The sequence below is a fragment of the Podarcis cretensis genome (assembly GCF_951804945.1).
Source record: "Podarcis cretensis genome assembly, chromosome: 15".
In the NCBI taxonomy this organism is placed as follows: domain Eukaryota; kingdom Metazoa; phylum Chordata; class Lepidosauria; order Squamata; family Lacertidae; genus Podarcis; species Podarcis cretensis.
The window spans coordinates 29,779,291-29,799,250 of NC_137185.1; the positions used below are offsets into that span (position 1 = coordinate 29,779,291).

Sequence of the window (19,960 nt, forward strand, 5' to 3'; positions counted from 1 at the left end):
TTGAGAGGACCAGAACGGGGGGGGGGGGGGGGTGAAGACCCAGCAAAAAGGGAAATGAAAAAAATAACAGCACTGCTGCTGGTTTTTCAGAGCAGAGCACAGGATCCAGCATGGAAGCTGGTTGCCTGACGTGTTGCTCCTCTTTGCAGTGGGAAAGACAGCCTCATATGAAGCTTTCTGTATTGGTGGATACAGGTGGTTTTGCTGGCACACTGACCTGTCAAGAAGCTGTAGGGATGCTCAGGCAACCCAGCTAGCAGGAGATAAACCAGGTGTGGTGAACCCCTGGCCTTCCCCATGTTGTTGGACTCCCAATTCCTACCAGCCCAAACCAGCACAACCAATGGCTAGGGATGATGTATTACAACAACATATGGGAAGTCACAGTGGAGGAGACACCTGGGAGAGACTAGTGGGCCCCCATACTGGGGGCGGGGTGGGTGGGGGGTGGGAAGGAAACTACTGTAGATACATGATTTTTTAAAGAATACTAAACATGAAGTGAATGTAAAAGAAGAGAAGAAAGTGGCAGTTTGGAATGAGAGAATAACACAGAAGTGTGAAAGGAGGAGAAATTACAATAAATGAGTAAAGCTACCATAGTTTGAGAGCCTTTGGGTTGTTAGCCAATAAATGCAAATTCTTGTTCAGGAGCTATTTTTGGACTGGTTCATAAGAGGGACAAAATTGTATTTGGGTTTTCTATTAATTTCCTTTTGTTCCAATTCTTTGGTAAACAGTGGGTTTTCCTGGAGGAGCAGCGGGACAAAAAAATCTCTCTCTCAAACCTGTTATTATTGTTTGCTACAAAATGCTAGAAACTGGTACAAACAAAAGTGTGGTTGAGCGCTAAATTATATCCAATTAAACCCACTGAAATTAAGTTATTCATATCTATTATTTTTAGTGGGTTTACTCTGAATAGGAGTATTGCTGGACACAACCCCCTAGATAAGCAAATTCTTCCCAAAATGTGGAGTTGTCAGAATACCTCCACAGCTAATGCTTATATTCAAATGTGTAATCTACAATTCTGCAGGTGCAGCTTCCTGAAACACTTTACACATACACAGTTGAGAATTTCTGTCTGCTGTATCCATAAAATGTATTGTTTACAATTTCAGAATGCAGAAAGATAAAGCTTTACCTTATTACGTATTTATATTTGGGTGCCACCCTTGTAACCAGAAATTGGGGTGAGAGTGGATGGCAGTTTCATAACCCATGGCTAGATAGATTGCAGTTCTACACAGGCTCTTTCAGGGCAATATCTCTCACCTGTGACCAACAGACTTGAAAGGTTTGCAAGCAGACCAAGGGGCTCAAGGACTCCGCAAGTTAATTACAGTCAAGCAGCTCGATGCTATTAAGTTTGCACCCAGAACCTTATTCCAGAGAACTGTAAATGAATATCCCAAGCTTCTTATTATAGGAAACAGCAATGCATCTTGGGGTCAGTTGTCTCCTGAAGAGCCCCCCTTAACCTCCCGTTAACATACCATTAGCGAGTAATATTCCATTTCTATTTAAATAGAACTTTAAAAGGGAGACTAGACTAGCCATTTTATCAGAGGACAAATCCCAGTTACTACTATTATAATTTGGTAGCAGTCAGGGCAGTGCTCATTTATCCTTCCACCGGGTGAGGAAGAATTCAAAGACAGCAAAATACATTTGGAACTTTTTCAGATCAGCTGTGAACTCCTTTCGGAATCTTCATCAGCTTTCTAAAATTATTTTTCACTTAATAATTATTAGCCACTTAATAGGCATAAGGCAAGTTGCAAGCACATCTTACCCTTCTGAAAGGTACTTCCTTATTCATTGTATTTCTTCATTCTTTGGTTAGTGTGGCATGGTGCCCTATCCAGTTTTGCCTCTACCATGGAGTTTGACTGCTCTCAGTAGCAAAGGGGTGCACAAGAGCCCCAGATTGGTCTGTTCACTGAACCTGGAATCTGTGCAAATGAAGTTCCATTATATGTTACAAGTACCCAGCACCTTTTGATTTCTGCGTGCTATTCAACTGAATTGTATTCAGAGAAGACCCATTTATTTTAACGGGACTACTCAAGAGTATGACTAACACTGGTTAGCAGCCCCATTATCTGTTATCATAGTGCCTGGGCTCTGCAGTTTGGTCCATGATGGAAATCAGAGACAGCCTCAGATGCCTCTGCAGTCTTAAGAGAGTACTCCCTTGTTTGTATTTACATATGCAAACTTTTCTCTTTTCTTTTCTAGATTTTACCAGAGACTGATATTTTGCAACAAGGACCCTCCACCCCACATTCTGTGTTTCTGCGGAAGGGCAAGGAAGTCACTTTGGCCTTGGAGGCTGGTAGCTCCCAGCCTTGCTGTTTGTCAGTGCATGGCCATACAGAGCAAGCTTCACAACTGTAGCAGAGGTAGGCAGAGAGTCCATATATCTTATAGATACACATGTGTCCAGCATCGCCACTCAAACCTTGAGCCGATTCCTTGTTCTCCAAACTGAGCTGTCAACAGGAACCCAGAAACAGCTGCTTCAAATGCTCTGCGTTTAGTTCCCCACTTACAATATTAGCTCTAAGATCAACCCCCGTCCCATTCCAGGCAGCTACATAGCTTCACGCATCTCATTTTAGAATAGTCTTTATTGGATTCAGGGGCAGGGATTCTTTTGTGTACACTGGAATGTGTTATAGGCCCTAGCTCTTTATGTTACAGGGTTACAAAATCTTATTTAAATATCACTCTTCCCCCACCCTCCTCAATGTAATTTAAGAAAGAAAGAAAAAAAGCCTCCTTTGGTGGAACTAAACTTGACTCCATTTTAAAAATCAGACAAGACAACTCTTGAACACAGCTGGATCAGTAAGATTCGTAGCTACTCCTACAGTACAGGCCTAGACCACCCACCCCCGGGGGCATTTTGGAAAGGGTCACATCAGCAATGAGGCAGCGTGGGAGAAGCTGGTGACTTCTCTTAACAGGTGGGCACAAACTGGCACATGCCCATAGCCACTTGGGAAGCCAGTGCCTGCCACCGCCTCCGCCTGCCCCAATCAATGGGCAGTTCAAGGGATTCCCAAGCAGGGAGGGTCAGAGACAGTTGCTTCTTCTTCCTCCTTTGGACAGGCAGCAGCAGCTTCAAGAGAGTGAAGTGTCTTCAGAGAACAGTCCAGGAAGTGGACAGTCAGGAGCAGTGGGGCCAGAGGTTCCCTCACCCAACACCTGGTGCAGGGAAAGGGGTGCCAGGGACTGACCTCTGCTTCCTGCCAGGTTAGAGGTTGCTGGATGTCCAGGCTGGTCTCCCTTGACCAATGCTGGGATTAAGAGCCATTCACCTCCCATCAGAGTAAGGAATCGGTAACGAAAAGGGACACCTTGGGGACAGGGAAGGGGAAAGTTACTGTGAATTAAAGCACAGGAAGAGGAGGAGGAGGAGGAGGAGTGTGCCTAACGAGTAGGGAGGCTGGCTGAACCAGAGAAGCAAGCAGCCTCTCCCTGCCTGACTGGCTGTGACCTTGGAAATGTTGGTGGGCGAGCAAACATGTCAGTGTCCCCTGACACAGAAAGGGTTGCATCCCTCTCCCAAGAGACCACAGCCTCAAAGTCTTGCTTGCTGCTTCCCTGCAGCAACAGTTACAGGATCTCATACTTGTCCACGAGGAAGGTGGTCTCTGTGGAGAATCTCACAGGACTGTTCCCATCTACCTGGGTCACTTTGGTAACCTGCAGAGAGGAAGCCATATGGTCAGTCAAGATGAAATAGCCTACTACTGGTCTTGGATCAAATTGCTCTTGTGGTACAGCGGTACCTTGGTTCTCAAACAACTTGGAACCCAAACACTGCAAACCTGGAAATAAGTGTACTGGTTTGCGAACTTTTTTCAAAAGGCGAACTTGCTCCGTTTTGAGCATTACGCTTCTGAATTGAGTGCCACACTTCCTTGTTGTTACGCTGAGGTCTGTCTGTTTTTGCTACGTTTTTGTGGCTCTTTTTGTGTGTGAATGTGTGGAACCCAGTTCAGCTACAGTTTGACTGATTGTGTGATTGCAGTACACTGTTTATTGCTTTCATTTTATAGATCAATGATCTCATTTGATAGTAAAATTCATGTTAAATTGCTGCTTTAGGGGTTGTTTTTAAAAGTCTGGAATGGATTAATCCATTTTGCATTACTTTCTATGGGAAAGTGTGCCTTGGTTTTGGAATGCTTTGGTTTTGGAACGGACTTCAGAAATGGATTAAGTTTGAGAACCAAGGTACCACTGCACATGCTATGAGACCAAAACAACTCTCAAGGTATGCTGACCTGTGCCTCTCCCTTGCACACTTCACCTCCCAAAGTGAAGGAGACACTTTGAGGAAACATTATTAGCCTATAAAGGAACAAGGACAATCTACACCAATGTGTCCTTTACACACAAAGTCATGGTGCCAAATAGGATACACCTCAAGGGGAGCCCCCCCCCATTGCATGCAGAAGACCTGTATTCACTTCCAGTTAAAAAGCTTATGCATCCCCACCCACGTTCCTGCCCTAGACAGTGTTTGTGGGGGAAGGGTGTGGCTTGCCAGCTGTTCTGGGTGCCTTAGCACACAATTGCCAGGCAGCCCCCTGCCCCCTTGGGAGCTATACCACTGCCAGGAGGATCCTTTTCCCACCTCTGCATTTTCAACGTTGGAAAGGAAAGCCGATTGCTCATCACACTTGCCAGATGGAGAGCATAATTGTGGGCCATATGGAAAGCCAGGGTATTTTCCAAAATAGAAGCGGGCAGCGAACACAGCCTCCACTCGAGGCACTTCCCAGACTCACCTGGATGTTGCAGTAGTTCTTCTTGGAGACGAACGAGACGTGCACAGGAAAGAAGTCATTTGGCTGCCCGTTGATGCTGAACTCCAGGCTGCCACTCTTGTTTTTGGCATCGATCACAGGCAGGCACCACTCAAGGATGTTTCTCCGGCTGTCGTGGCGATACTCGCCATCAATCTCCCCAATCACAGGAGCACCCACGTTGGACCTACAGAAGCAGCAGCGAGTGACCACTCAACTCCCTTGCATCAAGGCTGACCTTGCAGCTGGTGGGTGAATTGGGGATCAGGAGGTGCAATGGGTACTCACGGCAAAGGGATGGCGATCACCACGTCATTTAACTCCAGGTTCTCCTCTTGCAGCTCATACTCAATGTTGACATCACAGCCACTCCCGCTCTCTGATGGCCAGCAGTTAACTAAGACACAAAAAGCACCCCTGCTCATCACATGACCTTCTGCCAGCAGCAATGGGCTCTCCTGAACAGGGACAGGAGGAATGTCTACTGAACCAAGGGAGCTGTGCCTGGTTCTAGGCTAATGGGAGTGTTATGTCCACCAGCCCCTCCTCAACGCCCAACCAGATGTGCTCACACTTACTTGTCAGTGGAATGAATGACTCCTCTGTGGTCTGCAGCCGCCACTTCAGGACTCCCACATCACTATTTATGGGGAAAGACTTCTCTGGGTTCTTCAGGCCAATCAAGGACTCTGTCGTAAAAAGCTTCTTGTCAACATTGGGGTGAGTCTGAAAAGAAAAAACTGGTAAGATTAATCTGTAGATCCAAAAATTAACCGTGCCATGCTCCAAATTCTGGAAGACTTTTACTAGATTAGCACAATAGCCTGCCACTCAAATCTAGAAAGCATTGCCCATGCACAGCATAGACAGGCTGGGAAGCTCCTGGTGAATCATTCGTAGCCAAAGCCTACCATAAGAATATACAATTTTTTTCTGTATTGTCACCATTGTTTACCTCAGTTCCTCAGACTCCCATCCTGTGAAAGATAGTTCAGGCACAGAGATTTGCCCAATATCTTCCACTGTGAAGACTGGTACATAGAATTAATTCAGCTTCTTTGGTAACTCCCTTCTCTTCAGCACACATTTGACTCCCTTGTCAACCAAAGGCTTAGCCACCTTCCTAGCCAGTCTCTAATACTACCATTACTCAAGATTTTTTAATTGTTGGTTTCTATGTTTTCAGAAATTTGCTCTTGCACTCTCAGTGTCTTGTTCTACCCCTGCCCTGTTTAACCCATCACACATGTTTTTGACTTAAATCTTCAGCCCTATTCCAAACCTAATGCTCTTTAGCTCCTACTGGCTTTATACCTGCCATCAAATTCTCCCCTCAAAGACAGACCTTGGAGTACTGCTAACATCAGAATCAAGTGCAGCAGAGCTCTAAATAAGGATGCCCTCCACCCCACCCATGGAGCTCAATTAAACCCCACAACTTGTATCACGGACAGCACCTTTCCACCTGCAAGGGTGGTAGTAGGAGCAGCAAGGCCAGCCATACCTGGAGCTGCACCCCTTTCTTGTCCTCATTCTCAACGTGGATGCGAATCCGGGAAAACTTTTCATCCAGGATCCGCAGCATGATCATGCCGTGGAGCTCCATGTTCTGCAGCCCTCCATCCCGGCCGCAGGTGAGCGAGATCTTCTCCTCTATTTTCATGTGCACACTAGAGAAGAGAAAGCCTGAATCACCCCCATGCATAGCTCTGCACTGCCTTTCCTTTGGCAAAAGTAGGTGGGCCCAAACAGGATGTGGAGGTTTCGCTCCCACTGGAATGGCCCTCCTTCCAAGAGCGAATCTCCCCAGGCTTTGCTAGACTAGATGAGCTGCTTGCATTTCCCATCCTTTAACCTGTTCCCCTCTCCAACCCCAACATCCTTCCCTCCAATCCCTGTGGCTCAGGGTAGTGACTGGATCAACCCCCCCCCCACGCCGTGTTATGTGCAGGACTTATACCTCAAAGAGATATCTCTCACTCCTCATTGGGACACACTCTGGGCACCTGCCCAAAATTCTGTCAACTCCCAAGAAAGCCACCCCCCAAAAGGAAGGTTAAAGTTGATGATACCAGGTGGTCTAGGAAACCACTCTGAATCCCAGCCACAGTTTCACTGTCTTCTCCCACTGCAGAACACAAAAACCTACCTCTCCATGTTGATGGGTGGAGCTAGAACAGTGGCTGCTTCTGAGGATCGCTTGCCAACCAAAGTGACAATGTTTTCTCCTTCAGAATTTAGCTTGTCCACAAAATTGTCCACTTCCTTCCCTTTTGCGCCAAGCTTGAGTGCCTTGTTTGAACCAGATGGCCTAAGAAACAAAAAGCAGTGCAGAAGTTTTTGAGACATCCTTTCTCCATAGAAAGAACCCAGAGAGTGTCTGAGATTCATAGTGGCAGTGCTGCTACAGCCTTCCCCTTATCCTCATGCTCTAAAGTTGCCCTCTCAGGAAGGAAACACACACGGATCGTATGTACAGTATGGCCACCAGAGAGCAAACATGTCATTCAGCTACTTGGGAGACACCAAAGCAGCCCTCCACAAGAACAGTTGAAGAAACCCAGAGGATCCAGATTGGAGCACCATCAACAGTCTCAAAAAGACCCAGAACTCTCCCACTTCTGAAGGTGGCCACTCATAGCAACAAGAGGTCCACAAGCCCTCACCTGCTTCTTGCCCAACCTTTATACCTGGTAGGTGCTGGAGTCACTTTTGGTCGCTCCGTCTCAATGATGGTTTCGGTAATCATGGCAGCTGTGCTGCCTCCTGACATGGCAGAGCTTCCAAAACCACCAAACCCTGGTGCTTTGGTGCCCCGGCGCTCAGCATCCCTTCGAGCTTGCTGCAGTTCCTTGGCTTTCCGACGCATCTCTGCTTTGGCCTCCCGCTCCTGAGTCTACATATACAAATGAGAAGAAGAGGACAAGAAAGGAATTGATGGCCTGGACCAAATGCACCAGAGTACTGGGCCTGGAGGCCACAGAAAGCTTTTGGCCTACCTCACGGACAGCTCTGAAGACTTTCTCCTCATGAGAGTCCATCTCAGTAAAAGTGCGGATCTGGGCCAGGTTGACGTTTTCCCGGTAGCCAAGGGCAACAATCTCATCAAAGGCAAATATCAGATCAAAGCAGTGCTCAGAGATCTCATTCTCCTCCAGGGCTCGGCAGTATTCTGGGATCTGGAGGGAGTCGGGGAAAATGGCATTCTAATGAGGCAAGGCAACCATGGCCAAAACCCACTCCACACATCTTCCTAGACTTGCAAAGTCCCCAAAGCCTCTACACCTTTAGCTGAACCTCATTGGTCCAGGAGCCTGTTTCAAGGGCAAACATTCTCCCAGCTAGCACCCCACACTTATCCTAATGTGATCAGGTGGATCAGCTCTTCACTTTCCAATTCCAGTATCAAATAAGTAAACACAGCAATGCAACCCAAGCAAAAAGCAAGCTCCATAGGACAGCTGCTCCATGTGCAAACCCTCCCTCCCCCCTGGGTATTTTGCAAGCCAGGCAGCTTGAAGCAAGATCCTCACCACTCTAGAGAAAAGCCGGAGAGTTTCAAGGTCCTCCAGGATGTTGCTGTTTTTTGTGGTGATCAGGACCATGTAGAGTTTCTCCATGGGCTGGTAGACGTAGCGGACACTCTCTGTCTCTACGAATGTGTGCTGCTTCCCTGTGTTCATGAGCTTGGGGAAGGCTGCCAGCAGCCCCTCAATGCGGGTCCGTGTCATCTCTACAAACTGGCGTGAGACGATCGCCTTTCCGGCTTTCGTACAGACGGCAGCTGCCAAGAGCACCTGTGGGGACAAGAGCTTTTGTCAGCCTCATAACTACATAGAAAAAATAAGAGCCTTTCAGTTGAATCAGTGGTCAGCCAGATACCTATGTGAAGCCTGGAACAGGGCCTTATGATTAGGGCTGGGTGGTATATCAATATATCATCCAACACCGGTTTGAAGTCCACATCGTGATGTTGCTTTCATAATTTTTGACCTGGCAATATATCACGAATCATGGTGTGTGTGTGTGTGTGTGTGTACTTTGCAAAAATCACAATGTGGGAAAAACCGTGAAGTCACCCAAAGCTACTCTCGATTTCTGCAGTCCCCGTTAACTCAGCCAGCTCAGCTCTCGCCGGCAAAAATCATGATGCGGGGAAAACTGTGAAGCCAGCATATGCTGCTACACAGTAGTTCCATCCTTATTTCAGACATGATATATCGGTATATTGTGATGTTTAGCTGGTGAAACACCACGATGTTGAAAACTAGGTATCACCCAGCCCTACTGACAACTGGTAAGCAGGTGGAGGTAATATACAGGAACTGTGCCTAATAGCCATCATTAGCATTTTCCTTCCTTTCCTGCCTTATGAGCAAGGGGCAAAGGTTCACACAAAGCCTGTCATCTTCTTCCTATAACTCAAGGAGGCCTCTGCCTGAACTTTGCTGCTGAAGAGCCACGTTTAATTCACTGCCACGAGGTAGCCTTGCTCAGACCAATGTCACTCAGCCTAATCAACCTCAGAAAGCTGTTGTGTGAAGAGCCACCATTGTGCTGAATTATAACATCTCAAAAGTCAAAGGTTTGTCTTAAGGAGATCCAAATCAGCTGGCCTGTGAAAACCATGGCATAAAGTTAAAAAATCTGAAATTGCCACGATTTGTGATTCATGCCCAAATAATCTGCAATTATATATAAATATATATATATATAGCAATACAATAATCCATATACTTGACATAAATGGAGAGATTTTCTATATTATCCAATCCAAAACTCAACTTGCCCAACCTTTTGCTCTAAACTAGTTTTGCAACATGATTTGCACAAAAAAAGAACCCTGCTGCTTCATCCTTGGCCAAGCTAACGGCTTCCACAAATACTCCGCAACTCCTGGCGTTTGACACAGGCTTTTGCAAACCGTGAAACATTTTGACACCAGCAAACTCACTGGTGGCTATGTTTACCCTCCTCTCTCCCCCAGTCTAGTTTCCCTACCAGAGGAAAACCTGGTGGTTTTTTTGTGGAGCAAGTGAAAAGTGCAATTGCAAGATTTCTGTGCCTACCAGTTGCAGGACGCCTTTCTCAGTCCCAGCTTGGAAGTAGTATCATCGCGACAGACTCAAGGCTGCCTCTTGTGACACGTTACCTTCCACCGGCAGCCACCGGCTCACGGAGGGAGGTGTTTGGGTGGCGCAGGCGGAGGCGGAGGCCCTTGAAAAGCAGGCAGGCTCCGGAGGGGCTTCCACAGGCCCTCCTCCACCTTCGGCCTCGGAAAGACGCCCCCCTCGCCCCGGGAAGCAGCGCTTCGCCCGCGGTGTCTTGGGAGGCGGCCAGGCAGCCGGCAACGGGCGACCGAGGAGCACCCAGAGCCGACTGCCCGCTGCTCACAAGGGAGGCCGGAGAAGGAGGAGCCCCATGGAGGCCAACGGGATCGAGCAGGGCCTGCCGACACCCCCCTCCTCCCCCAGTAGCAGCCGCTGACCGCGGAGGGCAGCGGGAGGCCCCGGCCGGATACTCACCATGGCGAAGGTGACGGCGAAGATGGCAGCAGCGGCAGCGGCGTCTCCGTTTCCTCCTCTCCCCTCCGGGCCGAGCACCTCTCCGCTCCTTCTGCCTGCCACACAAGATGGCGGCCCCGAGCCACGTCTCCCAGGCGGAAGCGGCGGCGTCACGCACGCAGAGGGCACGCCGCCACGCCCCTCGCCCCAACGGGTGTCCGCCAGGCCCCGCCCACCCGAGCCCATTCGCCGGTGGCAGCGCCGCCGCCGCCCTCCCTACCGGTAGGGGCCGCTGCATCCCCTCGCTCGCTCCTTGGCCACTCTAGCGGGAGGAAGGCGAGTTCTCGCGAGGGCCTCGTCTCCCGTTTCCCTGGAGACGGGGCCGCCTAGGCCTCGCTCGCTCGCTCGCGGGGAAGACTTGGTCCTACTTGGCGATATGGCGGGTGCGCCGCCGCCTCCCGCAGCGCCGCCTGAGGCCGGCCTACAGGTGAGGGAGGGCGAGCCTTTCGCGGGCTGGGTGCTCAAGGGGGTCCGGCTCACGTCCTGTTTCTCGTAGACGCGGATCGTGGAGAACCAGCCTTACGATGAGAGCCTGGACGTCAACGAGACGGAGGACGTGGCCAGCATCTACGCGCCCAGCCCTCCGCAGCCAGGTATGGGGGGCTGGGACAACAGGGGCAGCGCACACGGTCTGGGGGGTCGGGGGTCGCCCCCTCCGCCTCTGACTCGGTCCTTCTCTCCTGCCACCGTCTCAGGCCCTCGCCGCGTCCGCTCCCAGCACAAGAGCCTGGCCGAAAATAGCAGCGAGGAGGACGATGAGGAGATACTCAAGGTACCCGCTGAGCAGCAGCCTCCTACCCCCTCCCGTCCCCTTCCTCCTGTTTCCTGCCTGGAGGGCCAAGGGAGCAGTGGACTGGGGCCGTGGTGGGGCTGATGGGGCCGCTTGAGGGCCGAGTTGGCTCCCACTCCTTCGCTTTCCCCCTCTCCCCCAGGAGAAGAAGGCCTCCCAACTGGCCTCCCAGCCTCGTTTCAGTGGGAACGAGGTAGAAGATGAGGATGACGACTCTTCAGAGACGGACTCTGATGACGACGACGACGATGAAGAGCACGGCGCTCCTCTGGAGGGGTATTTGCCATGTGGGGAGGGGGAAGTTGGCTAGGAAGGGCATGTGCTTGGCCGCCAACATATTTGCAACTTGATAGTAAGCTTACATGCAGTTGTGCCCTAGTTTCCATTTGGCATGGCGTGTGCCAGCCTTGAAGACTAGACTGCCCAGGAAGATGCTTTCTAAGTCGATTGATTTTGGTGGGGCAAGGGATGCCTAACTCCTCCAAGGATCCAGTGAGCAAAAACAAGTCCTGGAGCCTTCCTTGGCCTTCAGTCTCTTTCACCCACACACTCCCTGCATAGGCCAGTTGGAAAGTTGAAAAGGTTCCTGTGTGATAACTTTCAAGCACTGAAGTCACACCTTTTAAGTGAGGCTTTGCTGGCTTCCAAAGTCCCCATATACTGTCATTTGGGTAGGATAGCAGTTCATAATATTGGGTTGGGGAACCTCTCGACCTCCAGATGATGCTGAACTACAACGCCCATTACACCTGACCATTAACCACACTGGCAGCTGGGGCTGATTGGAGTTGGAGTCCGGCATCCTCTGAAAGGCCACCGATTGCCCACCAGTTCTGTAATATAGCAGCCAGGTAGAAGATGGTTGAATGTCCAAGCAGATCACGTGTCCCATGAATATAGTGGCTTAGCTAGACCAGTCAGTCTGTTTGCTGTTTTTGGCAGCCCCACCCCTATTAAACTGTGTGCTACATTAAATGTGTCTCTGTGTGCAACTTAAAAAATGGAGTGTGAGAATAATGCAGTTGCTGAGATTGCAGCAGGTGTGGAAGAATGTAAACCTTCCCCGATGCGGTGTTTTGAAAGGTGCTATTTGCTTCATGGGGGAAATATCTTTGGCGCGTGGGGGTGGCAGTCTTGTTTAAGGGTGGTGGGGTGGATGGAGGAGAGTGAGAGTGCAAGCTGGCTTTTCTTTGTCTCTCCTTGGAGTCAGACTCTCCCTCACCCTGCCTTTGAACATATCCTATTTCCATTGCCTCCTGCCCAGCCTCATCACTGACTCTTTCCCCAGGGCATACAACTCAGCAGATTATGACTACCTGCCAGTCTCCCTGGAGATCAAGGAGCTTTTCCAGTACATCCGGAGGTGAGTTGTAATGTGGATCTTGGCTGCATTGTGGGCAGGCGTGTCTCTTTTCAGGCTTCTGCTCAAGGTGTCTTCTCCTCAGGTATTCTTCACAAATGATTGACCTGGAGCACAAGCTGAAACCTTTCATTCCAGACTTCATTCCAGCTGTTGGGGACATTGATGCCTTCTTAAAGGTATTGCATTCATTCTGACGCTCCTTTACATGCACCTAGCTGAGAACTGCCACACAGGACTCTTTCCCTGCAATGTCCATAGAGAACTGTCGCCTCTCTATGGAGGTGCAACAGGGCAGCACTGTCAATGCTTTGCCTCCATACCTACAGTCAACAGTGCTGAAAGGTTAGCTGCTTTGCAGAATCCTTGTAGATAAGTGGGAAGAATTTTTGTTGCGCTCAAGTGATGCTTATGGCTTTCCCACTGAGCATCTGCTTGGCCACTGAGAGGACAAAATGATGAACTAGAGGGGCCTTTGGTGTGACAGGGCAGCAAAGGTTTCTTTCAGATCCTTGGCTTTCTCAGCAGGCAGGGCCACATTTTGTTTGTTATAGTGATTGACCATTCCCAGCAGAAACTCTCTTGACCGGTCTTGTACCTGGGTGTGTACATGAAGAATAGAATAATGGAAACTCTCACATGCAAAGGACACCCTGGCTTGTTTCTCATAGGTTCCACGCCCTGATGGGAAGCCAGATAATCTTGGATTGCTGGTGCTGGATGAGCCATCGACCAAGCAGTCCGACCCCACTGTTCTCTCCCTCTGGTTAACGGAAAACTCTAAGCAGCACAATGTGGCCGTAAGTGGCAGAGAGGGGGGGTGAAGCAACTCCTCTTGGATGCAAGGCAGCCCTTGGCTCTGTTGAGGAGGCACATTGGGGCATGTTCTGGTCTCTTGTTTCCAGCAGCAGATTAAAGTGAAGAGCCTGGAGAATGCTGAGAAGAATCCCAAAGCCATTGAGAGCTGGATTGAGAGCATCAGTGAGCTGCATCGCTGCAAGCCCCCAGCTACAGTCCACTATGCTAGGTGGGCCTCTTCGAGGGAGGGATAAGGGCAAGGGCAAGGCCTGCCAGCACTCAGCCCCACCTTTGCTCTGTGCTGGGGGTGGAGGAAGAAAGCCACTCTGCAAATGCACCCTCTGTGTGGAGGAACCATGGCCATTTCAAGCTGCTCTCTGGTATTTCTTCCTTGTAGGCCCATGCCTGATATAGACACGCTGATGCAGGAGTGGTCCCCTGAGTTTGAAGAGCTGCTGGGAAAGGTAGTGTCTGCCAACTGTCCCCCTCTCCAACTTCTAGTTTTGGCCTGGCCTAAGAGAGGGGGATTGTCAGCAGGAGGGAGAAACTTGTGGGCCTCTAAAGAGATTCAATGCAGAGAAAGAGAGTACTGAGCTAACCTTTCCCTCTCTGTTTTTCAGGTGAGCCTTCCCACTGCAGATATTAACTGCAGCCTGGGAGAATACACAGACATGATATGTGGTGAGTTCCCTTTTGCTGATGTGGTGCTCACCTATGCCAAGCCTTTTAGGGGTAGAGATCTGCTCCAGTCGGTGTTGGAATTGGCCTCTTCTCAAAATGCCCCTCAGCTATGCACCACCCAGCAAGTGTCTCCTTGCTTTTTGGAATCAGACTAAATAGCCATTATTTTTTCTCTTCAGCTATTCTGGACATTCCTGTCTACAAGGGCCATATCCAGTCCCTGCACACCCTTTTCTCCCTCTACTCAGAATTCAAAAATTCACAGGTAGGAGACACAAGGATCTGAAGAGCAGCAGCTCTGGTCTGGTGTCCATGTTCATGTGGGGGCACTGCTGAATGGATTGCTCCCTGAGTCTTTTCCCCAGCCTCACCTGGAGCGGCCTTGCCCTCAAGCTGCCTAAAATGATGGTGTTCTCCCTGCCCCCTTCTCTCTCCTGCAGCATTTCAAGGCTCTGGCTGAGGGCAAGAAGGTTGCAAGCCCTCCCTCCAATCCCCCCTCACAGGCTGGCGAGACAGACATCCTGAGCTTTACCTGAGACGTCTCCCTTCCCGCCCCAGGTGGGACCTGTTCCAGAGAAGTGCCAGCCTGTGATGCTGCAGGGCCCGAGGCCTTCTTGTTTGGGCAACTGCTATTCAGGCTTCCAGTGGACCTAATGGAGCACAGTCAGGATCTGGCTCAAGGGCCCCTGACCACTAAGAAAGCCACCAGCATCTCATCTACCTTTCTTTGTACAGCTTCTGTGAGAATTTGCCTTATTAAAGTTTTGCTCATAGTGCTACTTTGTCCTTGAAGGAGATTCACAGCTGTGGAGGGTAGGCTGCAGTCTGAGTTGTGGATGGACTCAGAACAATTTCAGAGTACTGTGGCTATTTGGGGCTCTTAAAGTGTCATTTACCAGCTCAGACACTGGCCAGCTCAGCCCAATGAGCATTGCCAAACCTGTTAGTGGTGAACAGACACAATGTGTATTTCCTTCTGAGCCCTGCCTCTTTTGCCTGGGCTTAGGCTTTGGTTCCCTCCATTGGCTTTCTGAAGGGGAAGGACAGGGACGGCACTTTGATCACAGCCATTTATTTGTAAAGTGCAGAAGCTACAAAGCAGCATGCTTCAGCTCAGTTGACAGCAGCAGCGCCGGGGCTTGCCAGTTTCCCGGTGGCCTGGCTGGCCCCCTTCATGCCAAGGAAGAGCCATCACATGCAGATTGAGCCATCCCTGAGGTTGGGAAGAGGAAGGAGGAGTGGGCCAACCGATGGCTATAGTGGGAGGGACGTTCTTCAGGGGAACACTAGTCACTTGGTGGGCCTAGAGATGTACTGCAGCTTGGGGTGGGGTGGGGGCAGCCCTTGGCAGCTGCAGGTCTTCCTTGGACCACAGTCATCAATATCCTCCTTTCAGGCACTGGGGCCTCACACATGGGATCTTGCTTTAGAGGTGCAAGGCCCCATCCCTGCAGTTCAAGCTGCCTTGGAAGTCCGCCTCCTCAGGACTTCCGCTGCTGCTCTTCACACCTGCTGGTGGGTGCAGCAACAGCCGTCACAGCCAGATCTCATCACTGCTCATGCTGGAAGCTCTGTAGATGTATCCAACCATAGGGTATCGGCCAAAACCTGCAGGGCCAGAGAAACTGAATTGGGCTACTGACAGATATGCAACCCCAGCACGTATTGTTTGAGAGGCTAGATTTCAGTTTCTTTGGCCTTTTTGTTAAGAAAGGGCTGAGTATGTCTATCTGAATGGATGTAGGCAGTGTCTTGTAAGCCAGAGTGTGGGGAGAGCCAAACAGCATTTGCAAGACTCAAAACCGGTGGTTCAGGGCCCTCCCTATGAGCATAATCCAGCCAAAAATGTCATCCTGTCTAACTGGGGACTAAGGCTACAGCTGTCATCGTTTGGCCCAAACCCTGGTATATGGAGGTATATGCTGCTTCTGAATGCCAAAGTTCCATTTACCTATTCCAAGGAATTGCCACTGATAAGACTTCAGAAACTTGCCATCTTTTTAAAGCAGTGGATCCCAAAGTGCAAGTCTAAACTGATGTGATATGACAACCCCTTGATTTACATCACATGAATTTTGGGCCTTAAAAGTCTTCTCTGCCACCAGAGTGGTTCCCAAGTGTTAAAAATGAAAGACTCGAGTCTTTCTGATGTTAGAAGTGTTAACACAGGACTATAAAACAACAAGAAATAGAAAAGCTGCAAGAGCTATTCTTCATACTGGTTAAGGATTACCAGCAATGGTTATTTTGTGTTTGCTTATAAAGCCTGAGACCCACTTGCAGACTTCACAACCCATAGGTAGGGAAACATTTTAAATTGATAATTCATTATGTGTTGTATGAAAATGGCCTTTACCTCTATCCTGAAGCTCCCACTAATCAGATTCATTGGCTAACGTGTTATGAATAACCCCACCACTTTTGTCATAACAGGCATACTTGTGTACACCTCTGTTATGAACCCTCATCTTCTTGACTAAAAAGCCCCTGACTTTGTACTTTTTATCATAAGAGAGCTACTCCAGCCCTCAATAATCTTCTGAACGTTTTCCAGCTCCTCAATTACCTTCTCTGAGATGAGGTGAGCAGAAATGGATGCTCTATTTTTATGTATTTATGGATTTGTATATAGAGATGCTATAATGCTGGCTGTTTTGATTTCAATTCCTTTCCTAACAACCTTTCAGGGAATTTGCCATTTTCATTTTCTAGTCACAGTGCACTAAAGATCTCTTTCCTAGTTAAGTCAAAACATAATTTTTAAAATGGTTTTTCTTTTGTCTGACCCAGCTCTTCAGATACCTCCCCAGAAGAAAGCATCTCTTGGGGGGGGAGGCATCTGCCCAATATCTGGTGCAGCTTCCCTTAGCCCAAACTTGCCTCATTAAAACAAAATAAAACTGGCGTTCAGTAAAGAGGGCAAACTGAACCCCTAGCTGTAGAGAGCAGGCACCTCCCAGCCCTCGCTTCTTACCTCTTTCTACAAGGGCGAAGTTGTTCTCTGGCTCAGAGCGGGCCTCTTCCTCCTGTTCCACTGCAGCTCCTTCCATCCTGACCTTGGCTGTAGAGGAAAGTGGTGTGGGGCTGGGGCCTTTCAATGCCTCCCCCCTCAAATACCTCCCAGCCCCAGGGTGAGACCTTCAGGCCCCTTTTCACCCTACCTTTGGTCTCGGGGGTGAGGTCGTTGAGCTGTAGGTTGGAAGGGAGTGACATATTTGCCCGGGGAAGCCGTGCTGCCATTGGCCTCAGGTTGTTGGAGTCACTGTGGTGAGAGCAGAAGAACCCATTGGACTAGGCTTCATCTCTTTCCCCAAGTCAACTCGAGGCAGATCTGAGACCACATTCTTTCAGATTCTCCACCCTGCTCCTGGTTCTCTGGGCTGTTCCAGTGAAGACTGGCTGGCACCCTTCCAACTTGGTTCCTTTGCCGCCAGGACTAGACTGTGGTCTCCTTGTGGCTAGTGCCTAGCAAACTGGGCTGCTCTCTTACTGCCAGGGTCCCAGTGTGGTATCCATATAGACAACGGCAGGGGAAGGCAGGGAGCAAGCAAAGCATTTTTACCCCAAACCCAGTCCCGCTAGAAGAGGAGCTGCAGCTGGGAAGGTTACCTCAGAGGCAGCGGCGCTGGTGGGGCAAGTCCTGCAGGGTGAAGAAAGAGAATTGGGGAGGGCCAGTCCTGGCAGGAGGAGGCAGAATCCTGCTTGGCTTCCCCTTCACCTACCTGCCGCCTTCTTGCCCTGCCGGTAGATGGCACAGCTGATGAGACCACCAAGGGCTAGGACAGTTGCCAGGGCCGCCACACACCCCACCACAAGCACCAGAAGGGAGAGCTCAATGCGGGTGTCCAGGAAACCTGAGGAGACCAGAATTGCCTGTCAGGGCTCTCAGAGTGTTTCCCACCTTCCAGCTCTGCACCCTGAGGCCTTCACTGGTATGGGGTGAAGGGAGAGCCTCTCCCCCAGACTCTCAGACAGGAGACCAGTTATTGGGCAGGCTGTGGCATGCAGGGCACTTGCCCCAAGGACTCACTGCCGTGGAGGCTGACCCAAGCAGAAAAAGGGAGGACTTGCTACTTACTTATTGGGCCCGTCATGCAACCAGGACCCCCAACCGACGGTGACATCCCAACCCCTACCGGGCAGCGGAATAGAGGAGTTGATGATGCCCACATCATTGGAGGCGCTGAAGGAGTAGTTCTGGGCCCGGCTGCTGAGCTGCACTTGCACGGTGTGGTTGGTGAGCCAGGGGTAGGTTTTGGTGTCCACAATGAGGAAGTTGGAGGTGTTCACCATCAGCTGCCCATCCTGGTCCACCCAAGTGATGTTGGCAGGGGGGTTGGCTTGGACCAACACAAAGAGCACCAGGAGGAGTCCCGGCTCCCTCGCCTCTTCATAGTGGGCATCCATCTTCACGATTTCTGGTTTAACTGTTTTCGGGAGACACAAAACCAGACAGTGTACCCCTAGGCATGCCTGCAAAGCGCTGTCTTGAAGCAGGAGGGCTCCAGGGTGGGGGGGACAGAAGGATAAGGTGGAGGTGACACCTCGCCAGATTCATGGGAGGTAGGAAGCCCCGGTTGCAGGGCTGAGCTTGGAAGTGGCTGGGCATTTCCAGGCGCCATCCATCAGTCGCTCACCCACCCACCAGCCCGGGAGCCCCGCTCACACTGCACGTTGAGGAGCACGGAGGCGTTGGAGACGTGGCCCGTGGCCGGGTCGGTGGCGGAGCAGTTGAGCTGGCGATCCAGGCGCCGCGCTGTCACCACGAAGGTGCTGCTGCTGCTCTCCTCGAAGGCGCCTCCGTTGCCACTGCCACTGCCGCCGTCGCCCGTGGCCAGGAACCTACCGGAACCGCTGGTCTCTTGCCGCTCGCCGTTGAGGTACCAGGCCAGGCTGGGCGCCGCGGAAAGGCAGGTGAAGGCCCGTCTCTCCGCCTCCTGCAGGCTGCTGAACGACAGCGCCCGCCCGTCGATGGTGGTCTCGGGCTCGGCCAGGCCTGCGCAGAGCAGAGCAGAGCAGAGCCCAACTTAGCCGGCTCGAGGGGGCGAGCAGCCATAGTCCGGGACCCCTCGGTGAAGCGCGCGCTCTTCTCACCTGGCGGGGGGAGCAGCAGCAGCAGCAGGGCCGACAGGGGGCTGCCGGGCGCCATACGCCTCCTTGGCCGCCGGCCGGGCAGCAGGCAGGCGCTCCGAGGAGACGATCTTGATGGGCTCCAGTCGGCAGGACGCGGGGCCCGCGGGGTTCTGGCTCCCCACACTGCGGAGCCTGCACCGCGCAGCCCGGTCCCGTCGAGGCTGCGGCTGCAATGATTGGCCGGCAAGAGCTGCCCGCCGCTCCGCCTCCTCCTTCACGTGGGCTCCTTGGCAATCCCGGACTCTGGATCCTTCGCTCCGCCGTGTGTGCGGGAGGCGGCGGCGGCGGGAGCCTCACCACGCTTCGCAGGCGGGCGGAGGAGATTTGCTTCGTAGCAAACCCTCGAGGGCAAAATGGGCTGTCGGCCGCGAGCTTTTCCAGAGAACGGGGGAGGGGGAGGCGCCTCTGCCAGCTGCCCCCCCCCTCCACTGGCCCCTATCCGCTGCATGACGAAGAGGTGCTCTGCCAGAACTGTCTGGCTGGCTCCTCCTTATTCCAAAGCAGTCTATCCCTAACATTCTTGCGTTGTAGGGGGTTGGACTAGATGACCCTCGGGTGTCCCTTGCAACTCTACAATTCTTTGACTCCTGAGCTCACCCCGCCAGGGAAAGCTTTTGCCTTCACTCCGTCTCCTTTTGAGTTCCCACAGGCATCAGGAAGGCCGCCTTTAAAACACTTGGAGTTTAAGACTGGTGATTCTGAGAAGTGATGGGGTTTATGAGTGCTTTATTAGTGTGTAAAGCAGAACTTGGCCACATGAGTGTGTTTGGGGCAGGTCATCTGCCATCAGGACTTTAGATCTTTCCTG

At 51.1% G+C, this 19,960-nt stretch overlaps 3 protein-coding genes across 5 annotated transcripts; 1 reads left to right on the forward strand and 2 right to left on the reverse strand.

Annotated features, from left to right (window-relative positions):
• Positions 1-2,618: 2,618 nt before the first annotated feature.
• Positions 2,619-10,503, reverse strand: ARCN1 (archain 1). The gene is made up of 10 exons (XM_079956147.1): positions 10,352-10,503; positions 8,360-8,623; positions 7,826-8,005; positions 7,517-7,722; positions 6,976-7,137; positions 6,331-6,496; positions 5,405-5,552; positions 5,115-5,223; positions 4,809-5,013; positions 2,619-3,717 (listed from the first exon to the last, which is right to left on the reverse strand). The coding sequence occupies exons 1-10, from the start codon at positions 10,352-10,354 to the stop codon at positions 3,628-3,630; spliced, it is 1,533 nt and encodes a 510-aa protein (XP_079812273.1). The 5' UTR covers positions 10,355-10,503; the 3' UTR covers positions 2,619-3,627.
• A 155-nt stretch (positions 10,504-10,658) lies between these two features.
• Positions 10,659-14,795, forward strand: IFT46 (intraflagellar transport 46). Of its 2 annotated transcripts, none has more exons than XM_079956150.1 (12): positions 10,659-10,817; positions 10,887-10,983; positions 11,086-11,162; positions 11,323-11,456; positions 12,469-12,543; positions 12,626-12,719; positions 13,212-13,340; positions 13,446-13,567; positions 13,736-13,802; positions 13,959-14,019; positions 14,199-14,284; positions 14,460-14,795. In XM_079956150.1, exons 1-12 carry the CDS (start codon positions 10,767-10,769, stop codon positions 14,553-14,555), a joined length of 1,089 nt encoding a protein of 362 aa, XP_079812276.1. In that variant the 5' UTR covers positions 10,659-10,766; the 3' UTR covers positions 14,556-14,795. The 2 variants fall into 2 exon arrangements, with proteins under 2 accessions (XP_079812276.1, XP_079812277.1); XM_079956151.1 differs by having other exon boundaries at positions 13,449-13,567.
• Positions 14,796-15,075: 280 nt separating this feature from the next.
• TMEM25 (transmembrane protein 25) lies at positions 15,076-19,388 on the reverse strand. 2 transcript variants are annotated; one of them, XM_079956148.1, is made up of 8 exons: positions 19,114-19,388; positions 18,686-19,015; positions 18,156-18,446; positions 17,742-17,873; positions 17,629-17,659; positions 17,181-17,281; positions 16,994-17,080; positions 15,076-15,627 (listed from the first exon to the last, which is right to left on the reverse strand). In XM_079956148.1, exons 1-8 carry the CDS (start codon positions 19,166-19,168, stop codon positions 15,554-15,556), a joined length of 1,101 nt encoding a protein of 366 aa, XP_079812274.1. In that variant the 5' UTR covers positions 19,169-19,388; the 3' UTR covers positions 15,076-15,553. The 2 variants fall into 2 exon arrangements, with proteins under 2 accessions (XP_079812274.1, XP_079812275.1); XM_079956149.1 differs by having other exon boundaries at positions 18,866-19,015; positions 19,114-19,387.
• Positions 19,389-19,960: the final 572 nt, after the last annotated feature.

Bases quoted from the DNA above. Each gene is read 5' to 3' on its own strand.
- ARCN1 (XM_079956147.1), bottom strand. The intron at 7,138-7,516 runs GTATAAAGGTTG...TTTGTTTCTTAG, and splicing joins GTGACTCCAGCACCTACCAG to GCCATCTGGTTCAAACAAGG. The intron at 3,718-4,808 runs GTGAGTCTGGGA...TCCTCTCTGCAG, and splicing joins AGAACTACTGCAACATCCAG to GTTACCAAAGTGACCCAGGT.
- IFT46 (XM_079956150.1), top strand. From the start codon at position 10,767: ATGGCGGGTGCGCCGCCGCCTCCCGCAGCGCCGCCTGAGGCCGGCCTA. The intron at 12,720-13,211 runs GTATTGCATTCA...TGTTTCTCATAG, and splicing joins ACATTGATGCCTTCTTAAAG to GTTCCACGCCCTGATGGGAA. The intron at 13,568-13,735 runs GTGGGCCTCTTC...TCTTCCTTGTAG, and splicing joins GCTACAGTCCACTATGCTAG to GCCCATGCCTGATATAGACA.
- TMEM25 (XM_079956148.1), bottom strand. From the start codon at position 19,168: ATGGCGCCCGGCAGCCCCCTGTCGGCCCTGCTGCTGCTGCTGCTCCCC. The intron at 19,016-19,113 runs GTGAGAAGAGCG...TGCTCTGCGCAG, and splicing joins GCTGCTGCTCCCCCCGCCAG to GCCTGGCCGAGCCCGAGACC. The intron at 17,660-17,741 runs GTAGGTGAAGGG...TTCACCCTGCAG, and splicing joins GCAGGGCAAGAAGGCGGCAG to GACTTGCCCCACCAGCGCCG.